The sequence below is a fragment of the Sander lucioperca genome, chromosome 17 (genome assembly GCF_008315115.2).
Source record: "Sander lucioperca isolate FBNREF2018 chromosome 17, SLUC_FBN_1.2, whole genome shotgun sequence".
Lineage (NCBI taxonomy): Eukaryota > Metazoa > Chordata > Actinopteri > Perciformes > Percidae > Sander > Sander lucioperca.
Genome location: NC_050189.1, coordinates 18,899,948 through 18,926,746, shown reverse-complemented (window position 1 = coordinate 18,926,746; position 26,799 = coordinate 18,899,948). Strand labels below are relative to the sequence as shown.

Here is a 26,799-nt window from a genome sequence, read left to right as displayed (position 1 = left end):
CAGTCACTGCCTGACATGATGGCTGCAGTATCTCAGATATTTATACTTCATAGTGATAATTACAGTTACTGCCTGACATGATGGCCGCAGTATCTCAGATATTTATACTTCATAGTGATAATTATAGTTACTGCCTGACATGATGGCCGCAGTATCTCAGATATTTATACTTCAAAGTGATGGTTACAGTCACTGCCTGACATGATGGCTGCAGTATCTCATATATTTATACTTCATAGTGATAATTACAGTTACTGCCTGACATGATGGCTGCAGTATCTCAGATATTTATACTTCATAGTGATGGTTACAGTTACTGCCTGACATGATGGCTGCAGTATCTCAGATATTTATACTTCATAGTGATGGTTACATCACTATATTTATACTTCATAGTGATGGTTACAGTTACTGCCCGACATGATGGCCGCAGTATCTCAGATATTTATACTTCATAGTGATGGTTACAGTTACTGCCTGACATGACGGCTGCAGTATCTCAGATATTTATACTTCATAGTGATGGTTACAGTTACTGCCTGACATGATGGCTGCAGTATCTCAGATATTTATACTTCGTAGTGATGGTTACAGTTACTGCCCAACATGATGGCTGCAGTATCTCAGATATTTATACTTCATAGTGATGGTTACAGTTACTGCCTGACATGACGGCTGCAGTATCTCAGATATTTATACTTCATAGTGATGGTTACAGTCACTGCCTGACCTGATGGCTGCAGTATCTCAGATATTTATACTTCATAGTGATGGTTACAGTCACTGCCCAACATCATGGCTGCAGTATCTCAGATATTTATACTTCATAGTGATGATTACAGTCACTGCCCAACATCATAGCCGCAGTATCTCAGATATTTATACTTCATAGTGATGGTTACAGTCACTGCCCAACATCATAGCCGCAGTATCTCAGATATTTATACTTTATAGTGATGGTTACAGTCACTGCCCAACATCATAGCCGCAGTATCTCAGATATTTATACTTCATAGTGATGGTTACAGTCACTGCCCAACATCATGGCTGCAGTATCTCAGATATTTATACTTTATAGTGATGGTTACAGTTACTGCCTGACATGACGGCTGCAGTATCTCAGATATTTATACTTCAAAGTGATGGTTACAGTCACTGCCTGACATGATGGCTGCAGTATCTCAGATATTTATACTTCATAGTGATGGTTACAGTCACTGCCTGACATGATGGCCGCAGTATCTCAGATATTTATACTTCATAGTGATAATTACAGTTACTGCCTGACATGATGGCTGCAGTATCGCATATATTTATACTTCATAGTGATAATTACAGTTACTGCCTGACATGATGGCTGCAGTATCTCAGATATTCATACTTCATAGTGATGGTTACAGTTACTGCCTGACATGATGGCTGCAGTATCTCAGATATTTATACTTCATAGTGATGGTTACATCACTATATTTATACTTCATAGTGATGGTTACAGTTACTGCCCGACATGATGGCCGCAGTATCTCAGATATTTATACTTCATAGTGATGGTTACAGTTACTGCCTGACATGACGGCTGCAGTATCTCAGATATTTATACTTCATAGTGATGGTTACAGTTACTGCCTGACATGATGGCTGCAGTATCTCAGATATTTATACTTCGTAGTGATGGTTACAGTTACTGCCCAACATGATGGCTGCAGTATCTCAGATATTTATACTTCATAGTGATGGTTACAGTTACTGCCTGACATGACGGCTGCAGTATCTCAGATATTTATACTTCATAGTGATGGTTACAGTCACTGCCTGACCTGATGGCTGCAGTATCTCAGATATTTATACTTCATAGTGATGGTTACAGTCACTGCCCAACATCATGGCTGCAGTATCTCAGATATTTATACTTCATAGTGATGATTACAGTCACTGCCCAACATCATAGCCGCAGTATCTCAGATATTTATACTTCATAGTGATGGTTACAGTCACTGCCCAACATCATAGCCGCAGTATCTCAGATATTTATACTTCATAGTGATGGTTACAGTCACTGCCCAACATCATGGCTGCAGTATCTCAGATATTTATACTTTATAGTGATGGTTACAGTCACTGCCCAACATCATGGCTGCAGTATCTCAGATATTTATACTTCATAGTGATGGTTACAGTCACTGCCCAACATCATAGCCGCAGTATCTCAGATATTTATACTTCATAGTGATGGTTACAGTCACTGCCCAACATCATGGCTGCAGTATCTCAGATATTTATACTTTATAGTGATGGTTACAGTTACTGCCTGACATGACGGCTGCAGTATCTCAGATATTTATACTTCAAAGTGATGGTTACAGTCACTGCCTGACATGATGGCTGCAGTATCTCAGATATTTATACTTCATAGTGATGGTTACAGTCACTGCCTGACATGATGGCTGCAGTATCTCAGATATTTATACTTCATAGTGATAATTACAGTTACTGCCTGACATGATGGCCGCAGTATCTCAGATATTTATACTTCATAGTGATGGTTACAGTCACTGCCTGACATGATGGCTGCAGTATCTCAGATATTTATACTTCATAGTGATAATTACAGTTACTGCCTGACATGATGGCTGCAGTATCGCATATATTTATACTTCATAGTGATAATTACAGTTACTGCCTGACATGATGGCTGCAGTATCTCAGATATTTATACTTCATAGTGATGGTTACAGTTACTGCCTGACATGATGGCTGCAGTATCTCAGATATTTATACTTCAAAGTGATGGTTACAGTTACTGCCTGACATGATGGCCACAGTATCTCAGATATTTATACTTCATAGTGATAATTACAGTTACTGCCTGACATGATGGCTGCAGTATCTCAGATATTTATACTTCATAGTGATGGTTACAGTCACTGCCTGACATGATGGCCGCAGTATCTCAGATATTTATACTTCAAAGTGATGGTTACAGTCACTGCCTGACATGATGGCCGCAGTATCTCAGATATTTATACTTCATAGTGATGGTTACATCACTATATTTATACTTCATAGTGATGGTTACAGTTACTGCCCGACATGATGGCCGCAGTATCTCAGATATTTATACTTCATAGTGATAATTACAGTTACTGCCCAACCTGATGGCCGCAGTATCTCAGATATTTATACTTCATAGTGATGGTTACAGTTACTGCCCGACATGATGGCTGCAGTATCTCAGATATTTATACTTCATAGTGATGGTTACAGTTACTGCCCGACATGATGGCCGCAGTATCTCAGATATTTATACTTCATGGTAATGCTCAGGACCTATTCATGCACTAATGGAGAGATGTCAGAGTGAGTGGGCTGGACCAGCACCCTGAGCTTTTGGGGGGGGGTACGGTGCCTTGCTCAAGAGCACCTAACAGTGCCCAGGAGGTACAGCTAATCCACACTCTGTATTTTTGGTCCGTACTGGGACTTGAACCAGCGACCCTCCAGTTCCCAACCCAACTCCCTACGGACTGAGCTACTGCCACCAGCAATTTCCACTGGATGCGTAACGGCTCCGGAACGTCTCCGGAACGTTGGCGGAGTCATTATGTTTCCATTAAAGTCAGTGTGTGTATTTCCACTGACTGCAGAACGTCTGCGTCCCGACTCCGTCCCAGCTCCGGCGGTCCCAGCCCTCCGGAGCAGATACGCAGAGCTTCTATTTTTGCTGGACGCCGGAGAGCTCCGCCGCAATTCAGCACACAGCAGATAGTGCGGGACAGGAAGTCGAGCACAGAAACAAAATAAAAATCCGGTTAATTTTCAAAGTAAAATCCACCGTGCTCACGGCGGATCATATTTCCTGCACTACACCTTGAAAACACAGCTCAGAGTAGTTTCCCCTCTACTCCTCTGGATGGAAACTAACTGTTGGTGGTTTTGTGGTTCTATTCTACGTGAATTTGCGAGATCTCGTGGGTCCTCGTGACTACAGCTGTCAGTCATGGCTGCAGCCGTGCCGCAACAAATCCGGACCTGGTGGGTATTGATGGACGGCGGAGCACGCAGCCGACACGCAGCGGAGACGGTCCGCATCCAGTGGAAATCCACAGTAAGGGCGCTGACACACCAACCCGATTATCGGCTGTCGGACAGTCTGGCGAGGTCGGTGACTCGAGTCTGCCCCGACATGCTCAGTCGGAGACAGGGCAGTCGGGACTCACCCGGAAATGGTGAGCGGATGAGCAGCTCAAAATCTGACGAAAATCTTTTAAACTGTCCTGAAATGAAGACAGATTCAGCAGCTGCACGGCCTATTTCTCTCTTAAAATGTTTTCAGAAACACGTTTCGGTGAACTATTTTAGTCCAATATGAGATCGTATTCTGAACGAGCCGCCATGACAGTCTGGCTGTGAATTTCCGGAGAAAAAAGAACCACGTGACGCGTTCGTCCAATCAGCTGCCGGTTTTCATTTTCTGGGAAACAATACAGAGAAGCGCCGCCTGCTGCTATGGAGACGTATTACGTTCCGCATACGCTCAAGTTGGCGTCGCCTCAGTGTGTTTTGAGGCATTTTTTTGGACCTCGGGGACCCGAGTGATCAGTCCGACTGGCTTTTCTGCCGACGGTCGGCCGTCTGGTTGGTGTGTCAGGGCCTTAAGTGACTGATGGGAACAACAATCTTTGGAATCAGTCCACTATTAAGCGAGACGAAACAAGCTGCAATGTAACCCTACATGACAAATGTTCACTTTCGTCAGTTCCCGTCCACTAAAAGTTCTGTTGTTGCCGCTGACAGACTCAGATTATTATTCTAAGTGTCTGACAACATTATGAAAGGATCCCTACAGAGATAGACCTTTTAGTTAAAGAGTAAGATCCTTTTAGTTTAACATGAAACAGCCCCAAAACTCACCAAACTCCACCAGACTCCATGTAAATAATCACTACTTTTCATCATCGTAAAACACACTTCATTCAAAGTCGACGGAAACTAAATAAAACTACCAAAAGCCATCTTGGTTCATCTTTCCACTGTTTCAACAATCACCACTCTGGTTTGGTTGATATAAATCCTATATTCACCCATTTACATGTGGAAATATGCTGCCTCTATACACGCTAAAAGTCCTGATTATTTACATGGAGTCTGGTAGGTTGTGTTTATGTTGTTGTAGTTCCTACAGTCTGCCAGCAGAGGGAGCTAACGCTCACACACCACGCAGCGACTGCACTGACGGTTTCTATGAGTGTGGGATTATTATAGATAGTTAATAACATAATTATAATGAAATTTCACATGTTAAAAGATGATTATACGGCCAATTACTGATAATACATGTCTAAACAATTCTCTCTCTCTTTTCTTACTAAGGATGTGGAAAAAATTTGTGTGTGTGTGTGTGTGTGTGTGTGTGTGTGTGTGTGCGTATGTGTGTGTGTGTGTGTGTGTGTGCGTATGTGTGTGTGTGTGTGTGTATATGTGTGTGTGTGTGTGTGTGTGTGTGAGTGTGTGTGTGTTTAAGAGAGCAAGTGAGTGAGTGAGTGTGTGTGTCTCTGTGTGTGTGTGTGTATGTGTGTGTATGTGTGTGTGTGAGTGAGTGTGTATGTGTGTGTGTGTGAGTGAGTGTGTATGTGTGTGTGTATGTGCGTGTGTGTGTGTGTGTGTATGTGTGTGAGTGTTTGTGCGTTTGAGAGAGCGAGTGAGTGAGTGTGTGTGTGTGTGTGTGTGTGTGTGTGTGTGTGTGTGTGTGTGTGTGTGTGTGTGTGTGTGTGTGTGTGTGTGTGTGAGTGTGTATGTGTGTGTGTATGTGTGTGTGTGAGTGTGTGAGTGAGTGTGTATGTGTGTGTGTGTGTGTGTGTATGTGTGTGAGTGTGTGTATGTGTGTGTGTGTGTGTGAGTGTGTGTATGTGTGTGTGTGTGTGTGTGTGTGTGTGTGTGTGTGTGTGAGTGTGTGTGTATGTGTGTGTGTGTGTGTGTGTGTAAAATTAATAATAACCCTTAAATAAACAATAAAAATAAGTTTTCTCATAATGAAATGGCTTAGCTGCGAAGCTCAAGACATACCTGCTATCTTACATCTTCATCAACCACTAGGTATTATTAAGAAATACATTAATTAATAAGTACACCTTAAGTACCCAGTACCTTAATTGATGCTAACAAGACACGTTTGTTAAAAAAATCTTTCGTAACGGTACTCTATGGAGGGATTCAAGGGCCAAAACATTTATTTATATAATTATACATGAATGTATTGTATGCATCTCAATGTATAGGTACTTAATGCGTATTATTGTATGATGAACTGTTAAGATGATGCTTATACTGTAATAACTAATGTTATCTAACAAACCATTTAACAATGAAATAATTATTTAAGTTCAAAACGCTCTCTATCAGAAATTTGGGTTTTCTTTTCACCAAATTGTCAAAAGAAATAACGTGAATGGTTCCATACACGACGCTCTTCACAAGTAAAATATCTGATCAGCTCACTACTTTAATTGAATTTGGGTGTTATGTTAAATGTTATAGCATTTGAAAAAAGTGATGAAAATGATATAAGAATGTTGAAAAAAATCTACAAAAATATTTTTAAAATATTTGAGAAAAATGTCAAAAAAAAATCGACAAAAACATGGAAGAACATTGACCCCAAACAAATCGACAAAAACATTTAAAAAAATCGAGAAAAAACATTTAAAAAAATGATAAATATATCAACAAAAACATCGAAAAAAATGGCCAAAAAAATCGAAAAAAAAGTGACAAAAATGTCGTAAAAAGCTTCTAAAACACCGGAAAAAAATCAACAGGAATAAAAATAAAATTGAAAGTGTCGAAAAAGAAAAAGAAAATGTTGAAAAAAAAAGTTTAGTTTAAAATTTTGACCCAGAACAAAACAAAAAGTTGTGACGGGTAGACAACACGAGGTACTTAATGCGTATTATTGTATGATGAACTGTTAAGATGATGCTTATACTGTAATAACTAATGTTAATAGATAGCATCTAACAAACCATTAAACAATGAAATAATTATTACCTTAGTTAACATTTTTCACTTTGTTTCTATATCATTAATTTTCGGTTTTCTTTTAACCAAATTGTCAAAAGAAATAACGTGAATGGTTCCATATACGATGCTCTTCACAAGTAAAATAAATGATCAGCTCACTACTTTCATTGATTTTGGGTGTTATGTTAAATTTTATAGCATTTGAAAAAAGAAAATGATAAAAGAATGTTGAAAAAAATCAACAAAACAATCAACAAAAACATTAACAAAGAAAATCGGAAAGAAATCGACAAAAAAATTTAGAAAATCACCAAAAACTAAAAGAAAAATGGACAAAAATATCAAGAAAATTGACAAAATAAATCGACAAAAACAATGGAAAAATGGGCAAAAAATGTAAAAAAAAAAAGTGACAAAAATGTCGTAAAAAGCTTCTAAAAAAAATCAACAGGAATAAAAAAAAAAAATTAAAGTGTCAAAAAATAACAGCAAAATGTTTGTTCTAAAAAAGTTTAGTTTAAAATTTTGACCCAGAAAAACTAAAGGTTGCGACGGGAAGACAACACGAAGGTTAGCACAAACACGCTCATCATTTTGTCAAAATGAAAGTTAAGTTTGGCTGAATTAGAAAGTTTGTATATATTATATATAATAAACTTTAGTAACGGTACTATGGAGGGATGTGAGGGTCGTTCCGTGCCGTCGTCCGTCCGAGGGGCCGTCGTCCTTCATTTTTGGCCGATTTGACATGTATAATCGGCGGGGCGGACACTGCCGGCAGTCGGACTCAATGACCCATCTGATTGGTGGAGAGCTAACCAGGAAACGGGGAGCGGGATGAGCGTGACTAGAGTCTCTCAAAATCTGACGAAAATCTTTTTAAACTGACCTTTGTCGATCAAAATGTTTTCAGAAACACGTTTCGGTGAACTATTTTAGTCCAATATGAGATCGTATTCTGAACAAGCCGCCATGACAGTCTGGCTGTGAATTTCCGGAGAAACCAGACCCACGTGACGCGCTCGTCCAATCAGCTGCTGGTTTTCATATTGGCGTGAGAATACCAAGGGGGGTAAGCTTCTCCTCACAACGCATAGCTCCTATGGCGCCATTTTGTTGCTAACAAGCCATCACCTCCCGTTAGCATCCCATTGACTGCCATTCATTTTGACGTCACTTTGACAGAGAATAACTTTACATCTGAAGCGTTTAAAGACTCTATTTGTCCATTGTTTATTTCTAAAGAAACATGACAATGTGTAAAAGGCTCCATTACCTTGTACCTCACGTTATGGCTCCGTAGCAGACGTTTTTATAAAAATAGGCTAACGATTGTGTCATAACCACGAGACTTACTGTCTCATAGTAGAGGAATTACCGTATAGTACAGGAGAAGCTCTCAGGCAGTTTGGACTTCCATTAGCTGTTTAAGTTTAATTACTAATGTTAACTATCATTTTAGTGATCAATAATTAGCCTGTGTCTATGTTATCTCCTTACATATACCTACGCTCTCCGTCTCTGCTAGATTGGGAATGATTGAGATTTCTCTTGGCACAGCTACCAGAAGACTTCCAACTTTCAGACAGGTTGCTCACGTCACATCTACGTCTTCAAGCTCAGTTGGAGGCTGCTCAGTAACGCTCAGCCATCACCGGAAAAGGTCTTCTAATATCCTTCACTGGTCTCCGTCCAGAGACACGGGATCTGTTGGTCCATTCTATATATAGTCTAAGGACAACACAGATTAGCGCCGCCTGCTGTTATGGAGACGTATTACGTGTTCGGAGGCATTTTTTTGACCAACTCGTGGACGCTGATCAGTCCGACTAGCTTTTCTGCCGAGGGTCGGAAAGTCTGGTTGTAAGCAGCTTAAGTCACTGATGATGATTTTTTTGGTTATTTTTTTAAAATCAGTTGACCGAAATAAATGACAGGATTCAATGACTCCACCTCGTTTATTTACATAGAAAACACACATATATATATATATATATATATATAAAGTGTTACAGACAGCGTCTTAAAAAATAAATTCTGTACAAAACGTTGACTGTTAGAGAACAACCAGGTCCTGAAATATATCTACAGGTATTTACACAAGAGCTTCACTTGTTTCAGAGCAGAGCGCCGGACATCAAAACACTTTCACGTGCTTTCGTACGGACAAGATGGCCGCCGCAGCGTTAGAGTCTCTCAGTGTAATAATTCAGAAGTGATGAGTGATCATTCTGGATCTTGGGCTACATTTACATCGCTACGTTTTGGTTTAAAAACTAATATCTTCTGCTATTGTTCCCCCTCTCATTCCCCCTGCTCTAGCGTTTCACCCTCTCATTCCCCCTGCTCTGGCGTTTCCCCCTCTCATTCCCCCTGCTCTAGCATTTCCCCCTCTCATTCCCCCTGCTCTGGCGTTTCACCCTCTCATTCCCCCTGCTCCAGCATTTCACCCTCTCATTCCCCCTGCTCTAGCATTTCACCCTCTCATTCCCCCTGCTCCAGCATTTCACCCTCTCATTCCCCCTGCTCTGGCGTTTCCCTCTCTCATTCCCCCTGCTCTGGCGTTTCCCTCTCTCATTCCCCCTGCTCTGGCGTTTCCCCCTCTCATTCCCCCTGCTCTGGCGTTTCCCTCTCTCATTCCCCCTGCTCTGGCGTTTCCCTCTCTCATTCCCCCTGCTCTGGCGTTTCCCCCTCTCATTCCCCCTGCTCTAGCATTTCCCCCTCTCATTCCCCCTGCTCTGGCGTTTCACCCTCTCATTCCCCCTGCTCCAGCATTTCACCCTCTCATTCCCCCTGCTCTAGCATTTCACCCTCTCATTCCCCCTGCTCCAGCATTTCACCCTCTCATTCCCCCTGCTCTGGCGTTTCCCTCTCTCATTCCCCCTGCTCTAGCATTCCCCCCTCTCATTCCCCTTGCTCTGGCGTTTTCCCCTCTCATTCCCCCTGCTCTGGTGTTTCCGAGCCCCTAAACCGGAGACATTTGGAAACTCTTCTGACCCGTTTTGGTTTGGAATCTGCGGGGCTGTGTTGCCGTCTCAATGGCCGCAAATGGAGACATTTGGCAACACTAATACTGACGCCAATGTTTCTCCTCCTGATTGGGTCTAATCGGTCACAACGTCTAGACTATCTGTCCAATCTGAGTTTTCTGTTGCAAGCCTAAAACAACCCTTGAACGTACACATGTTCCACCAAAACAAGTTCCTTCCAGAGGCTGTTTGGCAGAGGCACCGTGGCTCCGTCCGGCGCATAGCGCCGCCCGAGACAATTATGATTGGTTTTAAAGAAATGCCAATCAACCAGAGCATGTTTTTCTCCCTATCCAGGAATGCTCTGTGGACTAGCCAGACCTGGCAATGCGAGACTAATGCCCAGTATACCAGAATGTTGATGAGATATTTTGGCTCAAAACTCCGCTTAAAACCCCAAACGTAGCAATGTAAATGTAGCCTAAAACTAATGCTGTTTGGGTCTGGTTATTAGCATTAAAAATGTAGTACGCCAGTCAAGTTGTTTGCAGATGACGACATCCTGTCTGTGAGTCTTCCGACATGGCGGCTCAAGCCCGTTTTTGAACCAGCGGTGACGGTCCTGCGTCCCGGAGCTTCTAGCTGACCATCCACAGGGTGAAGGGGACGAGGAGGGCGGGCATGACCGTGCTGGACGAGATTCCCAAACACGACATGGACAGGAGTCCCAGCAGCGCGGACAGGACAAAGGTTCGCCGGTCCCGGATCAGCGACTTCAGCCACTCACAGAACTGGAAGCAGGAAAAAATAATATTAATATATAATGTGATATTAAAAGTGCTATTAGAAGAAGCAGGATCAGTCTGTTCTGGCAACAAGTTTCATACGTTTGGACTCATTTTGGAAACTTGAGGCAAAGAAAATCTAAATCTAAATCGGCTGCAATTAGAGAAAATAGTTGCATTATGCTTCAGTCTAGAGCTGCAATGATTAATCCGTTAATTAACTATTAAATCAAACAGCAACTAGTTTGATAATCGATTAATCGTTTGAGTCCTTCTAAACAGTCAAACTTCTGTGATGTCAGGTTAAATTAGATTATTTTCTAGTTTTTTTTACTCCTATTTTTGGATTCCTAATTATTTATCTATGTAAACAAAGACACTGTAAATCCACGATGGATTCAAAAAAGCGCTTCTGGACGGGCTACAATTGTCAGAGGACCTCGTTGAAACAGCGCATTTCTCAAAAGTCAGTCTCTACACTGTATTGATCTGAAGATATCAAATAATCAATCAATCAATCAATCAATCAACAGTTTATTCATATAGCACTTTACAGCAACCAGCAGGTATCCAAAGGGCTTTACATAAAGTAAACATCAAATAACATACAGTAAAATCAGAAAAAGAAAACATGAAAGCTGAAAAAAAACGGAAAATGTCACAACGCTACTATGTATTTGTAATAGAGCTGAAATCGGGCCTAAGACCGAACCGTTGGGTTCGGGCAAAGATCTTCAGCTCACACACACACACACACACACACACACACACACACACACACACACACACACACTCTAGATCGCGCCTGTGTAGGAAGGGCTTGACTTGAGCCAGCAGATGGAGCTGGAAAAAGCTCATTTTAAACGAAATAAGCGCTGAAAATGTAAATGCATGCATGCAGGGTTTAAAACATGCATGGAGTCAGTTGGGGGGGGGGGGGGCATAGGGGCCCATTGCTTCTCATTTAAAATCCTTCTTCTGACCTATAAAGCTCTAAATGGTCAAGCTCCTTCATATCTTGAGGACCTCTTAGTACCTTATTGTCCCACTAGAGCACTACGCTCCCAGAATGCAGAGTTACTTGTGGTTCCTAGAGTCTCTAAAAGTAGAATGGGAGGCAGAGCCTTCAGCTATCAGGCTCCTCTCCTGTGGAACCAGCTCCCAATCTGGGTTCGGGGGGCAGACACCGTCGCTACATTTAAGACTAAACTGAAAACTCTCCTCTTTGATAAAGCTTATAGTTAGGGAGTGAGGAGTTGCAGTGAACGCCTAGACCGGCGGGGCAGGGTATATAGCTGCAGACACAGCACCCCTGCTTTTCTCTGCTTCTCTTTACAGTCATCAGATTTACCTATCGTATAATCAATAATATAGTGCCTCTCCTAGTTATGCTGTAGCTCCACATAGCTCTGGGGAGTTTACTCCCCGGAGTCCTTATGTTTCTTCTTCGCCCAGAACATCGCCTTGGATTAGGGCGACACCAAGACCTGGGTCTTGGGTGCAGCTGTGGCTATGGACCTGCTACACCCTGCTACGCTCTGCGATTCCCTGCAATGTCCGGCTACGTCCTGCTGCGTCCTGCCGTGTCCACCCATGCTCTGCTGTGCCACGCTACATCCCGTACCGTCATAACCCCAACCGTCAGACACCGCCCACCAAGAGTCTGGGTCTGCCGAGGTTTCTTCCTAAAAGGGAGTTTTTCCTCGCCGCTGTCGCAATAGCCACTGCTAATGCTTGCTCTTGGGGGAACTATTGGAATTGTTGGGGCTTTGTAAATTATAGAGTGTGGTCTAGACCTACTCTATCTGTAAAGTGTCTCGAGATAACTCTTGTTATGATTTGATACTATAAATAAAATTGAATTGAACTTAACCGAGTTTTAAACGATGACAAAAAAACCAATGTAATGGAGAACGATTGGTTTTATTTGTATTTTTATTTATTACGTGTTTTCAAAAGACTGTAAAAGTGCACTCCAACAGTTCCATCTTATTTTGTGTTCATTGTTAAATACCCATTTAAACAGTTGAATGTATGTTTTATATTATTTATTTGAAGGGGAATTCAAAAAAAGTTAAAAAAAACGGGGAAAATTATGAAAGGAAATGTCCCAGTTCAAGGAGTCGTTAATGTTGATTTGTTTCACCGTTTCACTGTTTTTTATTAGGGCTGAACGATTAATTGCATTTGCGATAATATTGCGATATGTTAAAACGCAATTTCTTAATCGCAAAGGCTGCGATTTGGTCACATGACTCGCGAGAGCAAATCAGTCTGCACTCGGCAGAGAAAGCATCAACTAGCACGCTAACGCTACGTCGTACCTTGAGCTGATTTCTGTCATTCAAACAACTCTGAGTTGTAGTTTAAAACTTTTACAGCCATTTTAATAAAATTAAGGGTTTTATTCGGGCTCGAGTCCATACGTGCAGTTAATGGATACAGGCACGCAGAACTCAAGGCTCGGTTGGCAACGATTAGCTCTGATTAGCGGTTAGCTCCGGTTAGCTCCGTTATAAAGATATGGAGTGGAGGAGCTGCCACTGAGAGGGGTAACAAGCAGACTGATAAATGACGTTCAGGGAGCTTTCACAGCAGCATGGCCGCGGTGTTTCAACAGTTTTATTAGTACAGTTAATCCCACGGCAAGAACACCAGCAACTAGCTAACGTAACGATAGCCTCTCTGAACAAGTGCACACGGCAGCACGCAACTTCACGAGGGGGAGGGGCTGGAGGCAGCTCCTCTCTGTGCACTGTAAAAAATTACACTGTTGTGTGTGTGTGTATAGATATATACTATATACTATATTTTTACTTATTTAACTGTCTAGTGTGTAATTGTGTGTTCATACTAGAAATTATTATATTATTCTTTGTTGAATAATACAGAAGACAAAGAGCTTAAAAAAAATACTCGAATATCGAATCGCAATCGCAATATTTTGGAAAAAAATCGCAATTACATTATTTTCAAAAATCGTTCAGCCCTATTTTTTAACTTCAATTAATGCAACATCTGTGGCCGGTTAGCTCAGTTGGTAGAGCGGGCGCACATGTGCAGAAGTTTATTTACCTAGGCGCAGAAGGTCCAGGGTTTGAAACCGACCTGTGAAGGTTTTCCTGCATGTCTTCCCCCCTCTCTCTCCCCTTTCATATCTCTCAGCTTTCCTGTTCAATAACAGCAGAATTGCCCCAAAAAAAAATACAAAAATTAAATGCTACATCTTTCCAAAAGTCAACGGGGAATTCTGTTCAATAATCCTGATTTCAATACTGAACAAAATAATTGTGATTATGATCTATAACCGAGCAGCAGCCCTACCTAATTCAAGGCTTTTTGCAGAGATTTCAACCAATAATTGGCTCAAGATGTAACTTTAATGGTTCACCTTTTCAGCTAAAACTCCATCTGCGTTCAATAAAGGCCGTGACATAGGGCTTTTAAATGTTCACTTCTTTCTCTGAGCAGAAACTTCAAGTAAAAGAGCCAAGAATACAAGTGGCCTGTTGTTTTCTGTACCGCGGGGCCCCCTGAGGCCCCCTGGACGGGCTCCTGTGAGCAGCAGGCTGCCAGACGGCAGGCAGCTCAGATGTTTAGGTTAGCAGTAACAGGACGTGAAACCTGATCAGGGAAAACTCTCTCCGCTGCAGAGTGTGGATGGACAAACAGGCTCCGCCCCCCTCACACATCCCCCCATGTTTTCTCTTTTGGACAGCTACAGTCACAGCTACTGGACACCCATGCTAAAGTTGACTAAAAAGAGGAATAAAAATTTTGCAAATTGATCTTAATGCCTTAATTAAAAAAAATAGGAAAAATCCAACCTTTAAGGACACCAATTTTCTTTGTGAATGAATAATGTATCGTAAATAAATAAATGTTCTTCCTTAAAATACAGGGGGCATAAGTCAGTACACCCCTATGTTAAATTCCCATAGAGGCAGGCAGACTTTTATTTTGAAAGGCCAGTTATTTCATGGATCCAGGATACTATGCATCCTGATAAAGTTCCCTTGGCCCCCACATCATCACATACCCTTCACCATACCCCCACATCATCACATACCCTTCACCATACTTAGAGATTGGCATGGGGTACTTTCCATAAAATCATCTCTCAATGCAAATCAAACCAGCTATTAGGCTAACTGAAATACAACCATGGTCATGTTTTGAAAAGACGCTGTCCTGTAGCTTACTAATGTAAATTAATACAAAATGTACACAAAAATGTGATGATGTCCCGACATGTTTTATGAAGAAGAAAGCCTTTAGTTTTTGTGCGAGCAGGCGGCTGAGCCTACGCACCGTCCCGTGGAATAACGGTGCAGGCGCTTCAGTCATATGGCGCAACACAGTATTTGTAGTTCTGCACCACAGAATCGGCTGCGTCTGTGCCGGCCCTGTGGGGATAGTAGATTTTTGTGGATTTGTTGCCATCTGTCGCTCAAGAATTATATACCCACCATCCCCACTGAAATCGACGCCTATGGGAAGACATGCAGGAAGTCGTCACAGGTCGGACTCGAACCCTAGACCTCTGCGTCGAGGCATAAACCTGTCAGCACATGTGCGCCTGCTCTACCCACTGAACCAACCCGGCCATGACGCCCCCAAATGATTTTACACACAAAAAACACCGATTACAACTTTCTAGGCCGATTCCGATTTCCGGTTTTCTAACCACTTTACAGCACACACAAATATTTATTTTCTATCTTTTCTTTAATAGAACATGTGGTGAACAGATAATGGATCACTATAACATAGAACTATATAAATTACTCCTGGTGTGGGACATTCACACACATCTAAAGTGCAACGTTAGAACCATTTCCTTCTTTTCACATCCAATATCCAACTAAAGAAATGTGATTTTGGTTTTTGGTGTCGTCCCTCCACGCCCTACTTTCTCCTTGCAGGTGTTGCATATTGCAAACTTGTTATCTTCTGCAAACACGCTGAAGAATTCCCAAACAGCTGACATGTTGCAGGTTAATCCACCAGGTTCTCTACATGTTCAAGAATTCACACCGCGGGCGGGTACGCGCCACACACGGCGGAAAAGTTGAGAGAACGTGTGTGCGTGCGTCCGTGAGAACTGTAACTGGTATAACTTATGTTGTCAGTTAATTGTAGCGTTGACCGGCATGAAATCACCATATGTCAGACTGACCTACAGGTCGCCGGTCATGGCCGAGCACGTGAAAACCGGCCAATTCCGGTCACCAGCCGGTCTATCGGTGCATCTCTATTTTTTTGAGATGGTTTTAGCCAACTATCCCCTAATGAAGCAGGGTTCCTACACATTTTTTAAGGACAAAATGTCAAAACTCTTCAATGACATTTCCAGGAGAAAAAAAATGAAGAAACGTATGCAACGGTAAAGAAAACGTTGCCACGCATACAACAGATATTCGAGCTACGTTACGTCATCAGATTCTTTTACATTACATTACATTACGTGTCTTTTAGCTGGCGCTTTTATCCAAAGCGACTTCCAATTAAAGGTGCTCTAAGCGATGTAATTAATGTGATGTTGGGTGACGTCACTTGTTGTTGACGTTCAAAGTATTGTCAAAAAAAACGGAGGCTAGCTCGCCCCTCCCTCCTCCTCCTCCCGTCCCCTCCCCCTCCCTTCCGCGCACTAACCCCCCCCAACCCCAAATCCTTCTTGTCAGTTATTGGCTGGAACCAAGGGGGTAAGCGAGCGTCCGCAAAGTGTAGCTCCTATGGCGCCATTTTGTTGCTAACAAGCCATCACCTCCCGTTAGCATCCCATTGACTGCCATTCATTTTGACGTCACTTTGACAGAGAATAACTTTACATCTGAAGCGTTTAAAGACTCTATTTGTCCGTTGTTTATTTCTAAAGAAACGCGACAATGTATAAAAGGCTCCATTACCTTGTACCTCACGTTATGGCTCCGTAGCAGACGTTTTTGTTAAAATAGGACGATTGTGTCATAACCACGAGACTTACTGTCTCATAGTAGAGGAATTACAGCATAGTACAAGATGCTCTCAGGCAGTTTCGACTTCCATTAGCTGTTTAAGTTTAATTACTAATGTTAACTATCATTTTAGTGATCAATAATTATCCTGTGCCTATGTTATCTCCTTACATATACCTACGCTCTCCGTCTCTGCTAGATTGGGAATGATTGAGATTTCTCTTGGCACAGCTACCAGAAGACTTCCAACTTTCAGACAGGTTGCTCACGTCACATCTACGTCTTCAAGCTCAGTTGGAGGCTGCTCAGTAACGCTCAGCCATCACCGGAGAAGGTCTTCTAATACCCTTCACTGGTCTATCTCTTTAATAAACTGTCTGTACACTTACAAAGTTCTCAATGCTTCGGTTTGCATGTAGGGACCCTCATCATGCTACCGTGGAAGTGTGGTGATATTTTGAGCCTTGTTAGTGGTATAAAATAGCAATTAGTTTTTACTTTCCAAGTGCCCCAAATACTTACAATAGATGCTTCTCTAAGGTGGTGGAAGGTAACTAAGTAACTGTACCATTTATACAATCAATAAGATTTTACATTTGAGGAGTAAAAGTTAAAAAAACAAACTCCTCCACCTCAGCCTGTTAAGGTGCAGTGTTTCTGCATGTGAGAGTGAGGGGGGAAAATCTGGGCCGCTCCTTCGGAAAAAAAGTCCCTGGAACAAAAGGTGCATTCAGAGCGCAGCCGGCTGCCAGGAACCAGACGGCAGCGGAGGCGGCAGCGAGGCAGACAGACGACGACGATGATGATGATGATGATGAAGTAGAGCACCCGAGGGCCTCTCATGTATGAGGTCACGGAGGTAACCGCTGCTCTCTCTGGAGCAGATTTAACCTGAGATGTTTGAGGCAAAAAAAATCAACAGAAGCTGTTTTTTAGAAACCACTGAAAGCTGCTCTGAGGGTATTTCCAGCATGGACGTAACTTACGGGGGGAGGTCTTTCAAAAAAAAAGAATTAGCCGATTTTTTTCGACGTTTTTGTCGCCTGTTCATGGAAAAAAATTATTGGTTTTGTCGCCTTTTGGGAGGATTTTTGTCCAAAGTTTTTTCGATGTTTTTGACGCTTTTTTAAATACATGCATACATGTACCTCCCTAGATACCATAGACCAGGGGTTTTCAAACTTTTTGTGTGTGTGGACCACTATTTGTAATCAAGAATTTCCGCGGACCACCTCATAATACACATAATAAAATATGTCTACACACAGTCCTACCTGAACTAATCCTCACCTCTTAATAGGCCTACTAGCACTAAAACTATAACTATAACTTATAACTAAAGACGTTTTTCTCGTTTTTTACATGGCGGCCAGCACGAAATACCCTACGGGGAAAGGACGCCTCGCACGCCGGGAGACAACCGAAAAGGATGCCTCATATGCCGGGGGGGGGGACGCGACTACGGGGAAGACCGCGGGGGACGCGCGACAATAACGGGATGGCGGAGTTTGGGTTTAGGAAAAACACTACGGGGAAAGGGCACCTCACACGCCGGGAGACGGCCGAAAAGGGCGCCTCATATGCAGGGAGGCCGCTGCGGACGCGACTACGGAGAAAGGACGCCTCACACACCTACATTACTTCACATTTTCACGCTGGCCACCACGTAAAAAACGAGAAAAATGTCCCCGTGAACACGTATCAATAGATTAAAGATAACATGACATTTACACGAACTGCGTGAAATCTAGACCACCCTAGTGGCAGCAAATGTAATTTGCAGCCAGGGTGCGTCTAGCAACTCTCCGTTGGCTTGCGAGCTGGAAAAACCAAACTCTAGTCAGGCCAATCACATCGTGTATAGAGTCGGTGGGCGGGGCTTAACATAATGACGGCAGAGTTGCGACGGTTCCGCGTGAATTCCCTGCTACTTGAAAACAAAGAAGATGGCTGCTGCTGCTGCTGGTGAACAGCGGGTCTTTGGAGTCGGCTTTGGCCGCGACTCTGGAAGACTTGGAGTTCAGCTTTTCTTTGAGAAAAGAACAAAGAATGGCACTTAAGTCATTCTTAAAAAAGGAAGATGTGTTCAGAGTTTAAAGTTGACTATCAACTAGCGTTGCTGTGGTTGGTTGTAGCGCTATCCTATTGCATGCAGAGAGAATTTGGCGTTTATCCCGCCCCTCAGATTGAGCCCAGCCAATGGTGAGTTCCCAGTTGGGTCTGGCTTGTCAGGCTACTAAAATTGAATACAACACGTAAATTCACTGAAAGTCGTGAACTGAGAATTTACTTCCTCAGTATATTTCTGACATAGAAACTTTTTGAAAACAGGAGGGTTAGGCCACGTCCACACGTACCAAAGCGATCTTTTTTTTCCCCCCCCGTCTTCCCTGGAACCGTGTAAAAAAAATGTGCGTCCAAACGGATCCATTTGTAAAAGACTCAACGCGCTACTTCATGTTCCAGGCCTATAGGTGGCGCTGTTTCTGCTACAGAAATTCACCAAAAAACGGAGAACAAGAGCATAGTCTCCAGTCACTCCCGATCATAACATGATAGACTATAATAACTTTCACCACTGCTCATTTTATAAAGGCCGCCGCAAGAAAACGTGTCTTTGTTTACATTGTATAATGTGCTGTTGGATTGCTTTTTATTTTGCAATTTCTGCCATCGGACATGATTGCAGCGCGCTAGCTAGCAGCTGCTAACATCAGCTAACATAGCAAACATCAATGAGCCAATGTCTTTTTGATAATCTACACGTTTTTCTTGCGGTACCCTTTCTACAGTAAGCCGTGCTAAAAGTTACTATAATCCATTCAAGGAGTTGATAAGCAGACAGATTAGCTAGCTAGTTGATAAGTTGTCTACGTCCACTTTATAAACAGCTAACCATAGCAGCTAACGTTAACGTTACGTCCCTGCCTGGAGCGTCAGCTACTTTAGCGATGTTTAACGTTAGCTACATAACGTTAGCCAAAAGGAAGCCGTTTTCCAATTTTTTCACCCTCGGACCAGATTTCAAAAAAGTGCGTTTACAGGATTAGTTTAGGTGAACAAACTGCCGTAACGCTGGTTAGGTGAACAAACTGCCGTAACGCTGGTTAGGTAAACAAACTGCCGTAACGCTGGTTAGGTGAACAAACTGCCGTAACGCTGGTTAGGTGAACAAGCTGCCGTAACGCTGGTTAGGTGAACAAACTGCCGTAACGCTGGTTAGGTGAACAAACTGCCGTAACGCTGGTTAGGTGAACAAACTGCCGTAACGCTGGTTAGGTGTGAAAAGAGGAAGGAAAAAACCAGCAGAAGATCTTAATCTCTGGGTGTAAAAGCTACATCAAAGCATCCGCCTGCAATCTCCCGGGCATGAAAACGCATCACCGCCTACGTAAAAAAGCGTTGCGACCGACATGTCATGTCATGGCCAAAAAGTGATCGTCTGCCCAGAAGTGATTGCAGCTCCTACCTTGTCACAGAAAGGTTGTTTCTGCCTCCAAAAATGACTTGATTTCAATTGTATTTGATTGATTATAGCCCACCCAGAACTTTCAACTGTTGAAATTAGTTTTTCAAAGGGGCCTATACAACCCATTACAATGTGCACTTTTGCACTTGCCAAAAAGTGATCCCAGCTCCTACATTGGGGTTTAAAGTTAGTTTCTTCCTTTAACATGACTTGATTTGACTGGTGAGGCTTCCATCTGACAGATTATAGCCCTTTTAATTGTTCAAATACCTGTTTTTAAAACAGCAATACAACCCATAAAATGCATGTTTGCACTTGCCAAAAAGTGACTGCAGCCCCAAACCTGTCACTAAAAAGGTTGTTTCTGCCTCAAAATGAATTGATTTCAATGTTGTCTGACAGATTACGGCCCACACGGAACTTTTTACCTCTTGAAATACCTTTTTAGCCCTCCTGTTGTCCTTGGGGTCTAATTGGACCCATTTTCAAAAAGTTTTACCTCAACAAAATTGTCAACAAACAAAATAAATGTGAATGGTTCCCTACAACGCTCTTCACAAGTTTAAACGGTCAGTTCACTATTGTGTTGAAAAAAGTAATAAAAAACGTGGAAAATGTTACAAAAATGTCAAAAAAAGGCTTAAAAAATGGCAAGGAAAATGACAAATGTTGAAAAATGTGTCAAATGTCAAAAAAATGCGGCAAAAAAAAGAAAAAATCACCAAAGTAACAAAAATACTTGGAACATAAAGTGACAAAAGTGTCTCAAAATTTACGACCAAAACTTTACGGTCGCCTTTTTCGACATTTTTGTCACTTTCTTCGACATTTTTGTCACTTTTTGACATTTTTCCAACATTTTTGTCACTTTTTTCAACATTTTTGTCACTTCTTTCCAAGTTTTTTTGTCACTTTTTTTTTAGAAATGTTTTGTTTTGATTTTTTTTCTGGGCTTTTTGACATTTTCTTTGTCGTTTTTTAAGCTTTTTCCGTCATTTTTGTCATGTTTTTCAATGTCCTGATGTTCATTTCCAATGAAAATCCTATAAAATTTAATTAAACACCAAAATTCAATGAAAGTAGTGAACTGATCCATTATTTTATTGGGAAGAGCGTTCCACGTACCATCCACGTAAAAATTAGATTAGACAATCAGGTTAAAGAAAACCCAAAAATATAATATAAATAAATAAATAAAATGCACTTTTTGCACTTTTTTTTGCCAAAAAAAAAAAGAATTCTGACTTTTTTCTCAGAATTCAAATGGCCTACAATTTTTCCCACATACATGTGGCCCTAATCGTCTTCCGTAGAAGCTATCACATAAACACGCTCCCACCCTCACCTGGTCGGTCTGCAGGCTCTGCGCGGCCCCGTAGCGGCAGTAGGTGACGAAGTGCTCGCAGTTGTTCCACAGCAGGCTGTAGGACACGGCGCCGACCAGCCTCTCTGCCCGCCGTGCCACCTCCTCCCCAGGCAGCGCGCTCCGTAGCACCGCGCGGTCCATGGCGTTGAGCAGGATCCCGGCTCCGTACGCGAAGTCCTCCACGGAGTCCACGCGGACGGTCGCTCGCTTGCAGAGCACCCCGAGCACCAGCCGCGTGTTCGTCACCATCTCCTGGATGTGCCAACTGTCCGCGGTCAGCGCCGGCAGGATGTCCGGGATGAGGTGCGCCACCCGGTTGTCGCCCAGGTAGATACCGAAGTGGGTGAAGAGAGTGCGCGGGACTTCCAGCAGATCCCCCCGCTGGAACTTCTGCGGAGGGCCGGGCTGCGGTGGACACTCGTCCCGCTCGGGGCGCCTGGCGAGCGGCTGCTCTGCGCGGGCTCTGCCGCCAAGCGGAGGCAGCAGGCTGGACAGCTTGATGTGCGCGAGGAGGAAGAGTTTCTCCAGGAGGAAGGTGAGCGTGTCCAGCATCACTGCAAATTAAACAATGACACAAAAAATACCACAGAAAGAGAGAGAGAGAGAGAGAGAGAGAGAGAGAGAGAGAGCGAGAGAGAGAGAGAGAGAGAGAGAGAAGAAAACTACAAAAAAGAAGAGGGAGAAGCAATAGTTGGCTTTCTGTCCTGCCTCGGTCCTCCCTCTCTCCTCTCTGGAGAGGTTCTCCTTCTTTAGGGAAATTTTGGAGACGGAGGGGAGGGAGGGGGAGGGCTGCGTGACGTCATGACTTTGAGAGAGAGAGAGAGAGAGAGAGAGAGAGAGAGAGAGAGGAATTCCTTTATTCTGTGACCTATAAAAACAGTAAAATGAGCTGAGATATTGTACATTTGCTGGATTGTAGAGGCCCTGTATGTATGTAGCCTATGTATATATGTATGTATGTATGTACATATATATATATATATATATATATATATATATATAGTACAGTAAACATATCCTATATGTTTGTCTATATATAGACTATATATATATATATATATATATATATACTGTATATTAGTGCTTTCCATAGGTTTGTGGAAGACTTGGGTGCACATTTTTGACAGAGGTTTTAGGGGTCCTCCCTCGTAAAATGTTACTTTTTTTAATAAATAAAAAAGAGAGAAAATGTGTCTGTGTGTGAGCTTGGGTTTCTGTCTTGGAGACAGAAGGGGGAGAGGGAAGGGGGAGGGCTGCTTGATGTCCAGACCTTAATTAAGGGGAGAGAGAGAGAGAGAGAGAGAAGAGAGAGAGAGAGAGAGAGAGAGAGAGATACAGACAGAGAGAGGGAGAGAAAAGCAGAGAGCGCGAGCGAGAGGAATTCCTTTATTGTATAATGACGCATTCGTTGAGCTATCCATTTACACATGACCAGCAGCTTAACCCCTGTGTTGCCTGTTTATATAAAAGCATAAAGTAAACATCTTCTAGCAGCAGCTTAAAGACAAAACCTGCTGAAGAAGTCCACTGCAGACATTAGATCTGGAAAAAAGTCATTCATTTAGTTTTGATGTTTACACTGATTTACTAGTACAGAGCCAGTTGAAAATGTGCCTGTTTGGAACGGGCCGATTTGATTGGCCTGTTGTGTTGCTGCTTGTAGAATTCTCCAGAACCAAAATTTTACCCCAAAATGACTTATAAGGACCCCAAAGCACTTAATATGCAACTCCACTGTATAGACTGCTACTGACTGTGTACTTCTACATCAGAGGAAGACATATTGTACTTCTATATTTACCTGACAGAGAGCGTGCCAACACGCACACACACACACACACACACACACATACACACATGTACGCACAAAAACACTCACACACACACACACACACACACACACACACACACACACTCTGACAGAGAGCGGTGGCAGATTCAGAATTTAATCACAAAATATCACAATTTAAATGTGGAATAGGCAGACATTAGCGTCATGGAGTCATGGCGGGACGCTACCCGTCCGGCCCGTTATGAGAGCCAATCAGCAAAAAGTTAACGAATTTAAAGTGCCCATATTATGAAAAAATCACTTTTTCTGGGATTTGGGGTGTTATGTTGTGTCTCTGGTGCTTCCACACACATACAAACTTTGAAAAAAATCCATCCATGCTGTTTAGAGTGAGATACGGTTTCTGAATGTGTCCTGCCTTCAGTCTCTGGGTGAGCTGTTCAAAATCGGCACGGCTTGTGACGTCACAAGCCGAAACGAGCAGGCTAACCGCAACCATTAGCTCGTAGCGTTAGCGTTAGCATGCTAACGCTAACGCTAGCATGCTACCTCGTTCTCAGTAGCAAAGCACTGCTACAACACCACACAAGTTCACCATAATCTACAAAAGAACTACTTACATGTCTCATTTAGAAGTCTCCCAGCTAATCCTACCTTGTAACTGACCAAAGTTGTAGAAACAGCCTTTCTTTTACTGTCTATGGAGCTAGCTAGCTGACATGATCTACATCTGAGCTACTGGGCATGTGTAGTGCAATCAAAGATGGTACAGAAGAAGAAGAAGAAGAAAAGAGGTCTCACTCTGTAGCTAAAACAGAGACCAGGTGAAAAGAGGATCTGCAGCAGTGAGAGAGAGCACTGCAGTACAACAAAAATATGGTGTTTTTTGAAAATTAAACCATGTAAACCTATTCTGGTGCAACATTAAAATACAATAAAGAACCTGAAAATGAGCATAATATGGCTGCTTTAACACAAATCTAATATTGTGACCGTATTTTTGTCTCATTTAGCTTTCTCATTTACAGTTTGGGCCTCATAAAAAAGTTCCTTAGCCATCGTAGAAAAAAGCCACAAAAAGGCTGGAAAAAGCTCCAAAATTGTCTAAAAAAAATCACCAAAAATGTGCAATTTTGGCGCTTTTCTCGAAATTTTTTTGCGCTTTTTCCGACATTTTTGGTGATTTTTTTAGACAATTTTGGAGCTTTTTCCAGCCTTTTTGTGGAATTTTACAAAATGTCGAAAAAAATCACCAAAAATGTCAGAAAAAAGTTACAAAATGTCGAAAAAAAGCACCAAAATTGTTAAAAAAGTTACAAAATGTTTAAAAAAAACGCCAAAATTGTCTAAAAAAGCACCAAAAATGTCAGAAAAAGCGCAAAACAATTTCGGAAAAAGTTACAAAATGTCGAAAAAAGTTAACGTTGAAGAATGGATTTAATTGTGTGGGGTATTTTGCCAACAGTAATGTTACTACCAGCACCCTTAATTAACGTGGTATCTCCAGCAGTCATGTACTAGCGGCGGGTATAAGGGCCGATAGTTAGCATGTAGTTACTACACAAACACGTCATTGTTTGCTAGCTAGCTAAATGGTCACTTAAGTTAGATGTTAGGCTACTTATGAGTTTCTTCCTGCAGGCCTGCTTAATTATTTACATCCCTAGTGTGTGTGTGTGTGTGCGTGTGCGTGTGCATGTGTGTGTGTGTGTGTGTGTGTGTGTGTGTGTGTGTGTGTGTGTGTGTGTGTGTGTGTGTGCGTATACTTCAAATAATAGCAATGTAGCAGTATCACAAATATTCAACACCAACACATCTGGAGGGTTTTCACAGGACAGGAAGGTGATGAAAGGACCAGACCCCACACACACACACACACACACACACACACACACACACACACACACACACACACACCTCTGTAGCGAGTGGTTGACACTCAAACGGAGCAATGCTGAGGTTACAGCGGATCATCTTTCCCAAAATACCACCAAATGGTGCACACACACACACGAACACGAACACACACACACACACACACACACACACACACACACACACACACACACACACACACACACACACACACACACACACAGTGTGTGAACTGCAGACTCAGCTTCTGCTGGCATTACAAGGACACTTTGTCTTGTCAGTTTGTTCTTTTACTGTTATTGTACTGTTCTGTTCCTTTAACTGTAGCCTCGTTCTGATAGCCGTGTACTTTCTTATCCCTGTTGTTTATATATATATATATACAGTGAGGAAAATAAGTATTTGAACACCCTGCTATTTTGTAAGTTCTCCCACTTAGAAATCATGGAGGGGTCTGAAATTGTCATCGTAGGTGCATGTCCACTGTGAGAGACATAATCTAAAAAAAAAAATCCAGAAATCACAATGTATGATTTTTTAACTATTTATTTGTATGATACAGCTGCAAATAAGTATTTGAACACCTGTCTATCAGCTAGAATTCTGACCCTCAAAGACCTGTTAGTCTGCCTTTAAAATGTCCACCTCCACTCCATTTATTATCCTAAATTAGATGCACCTGTTTGAGGTCGTTAGCTGCATAAAGACACCTGTCCACCCCATACAATCAGTAAGAATCCAACTACTAACATGGCCAAGACCAAAGAGCTGTCCAAAGACACTAGAGACAAAATTGTACACCTCACAAGGCTGGAAAGGGCTACGGGGAAATTGCCAAGCAGCTTGGTGAAAAAAGGTCCACTGTTGGAGCAATCATTAGAAAATGGAAGAAGCTAAACATGACTGTCAATCTCCCTCGGACTGGGGCTCCATGCAAGATCTCACCTCGTCTCAATGATCCTAAGAAAGGTGAGAAATCAGCCCAGAACTACACGGGAGGAGCTGGTCAATGACCTGAAAAGAGCTGGGACCACCGTTTCCAAGGTTACTGTTGGTAATACACTAAGACGTCATGGTTTGAAATCATGCATGGCACGGAAGGTTCCCCTGCTTAAACCAGCACATGTCAAGGCCCATCTTAAGTTTGCCAATGACCATTTGGATGATCCAGAGGAGTCATGGGAGAAAGTCATGTGGTCAGATGAGACCAAAATAGAACTTTTTGGTCATAATTCCACTAACTGTGTTTTGGAGGAAGATGAGTACCATCCCTACTGTGAAGCATGGGGGTGGTAGCATCATGCTTTGGGGGTGTTTTTCTGCACATGGGACAGGGCGACTGCACAGTATTAAGGAGAGGATGACCGGGGCCATGTATTGCGAGATTTTGGGGAACAACCTCCTTCCCTCAGTTAGAGCATTGAAGATGGGTCGAGGCTGGGTCTTCCAACATGACAATGACCCGAAGCACACAGCCAGGATAACCAAGGAGTGGCTCTGTAAGAAGCATATCAAGGTTCTGGCGTGGCCTAGCCAGTCTCCAGACCTAAACCCAATAGAGAATCTTTG

General features: G+C 42.4%; 2 protein-coding genes across 2 annotated transcripts in view; one reads left to right on the top strand and one right to left on the bottom strand.

The window, feature by feature from the left end:
- Positions 1-26,799, top strand: part of LOC116064546 (zinc finger protein 239-like) — a 914,372-nt gene that overhangs the window by 201,644 nt on the left and 685,929 nt on the right. The window lies entirely within an intron of this gene.
- LOC116052147 (lecithin retinol acyltransferase-like) lies at positions 9,942-22,374 on the bottom strand. The gene is made up of 2 exons (XM_031302674.2): positions 21,543-22,374; positions 9,942-10,777 (listed from the first exon to the last, which is right to left on the bottom strand). Exons 1-2 carry the CDS (start codon positions 22,113-22,115, stop codon positions 10,625-10,627), a joined length of 726 nt encoding a protein of 241 aa, XP_031158534.1. The 5' UTR covers positions 22,116-22,374; the 3' UTR covers positions 9,942-10,624.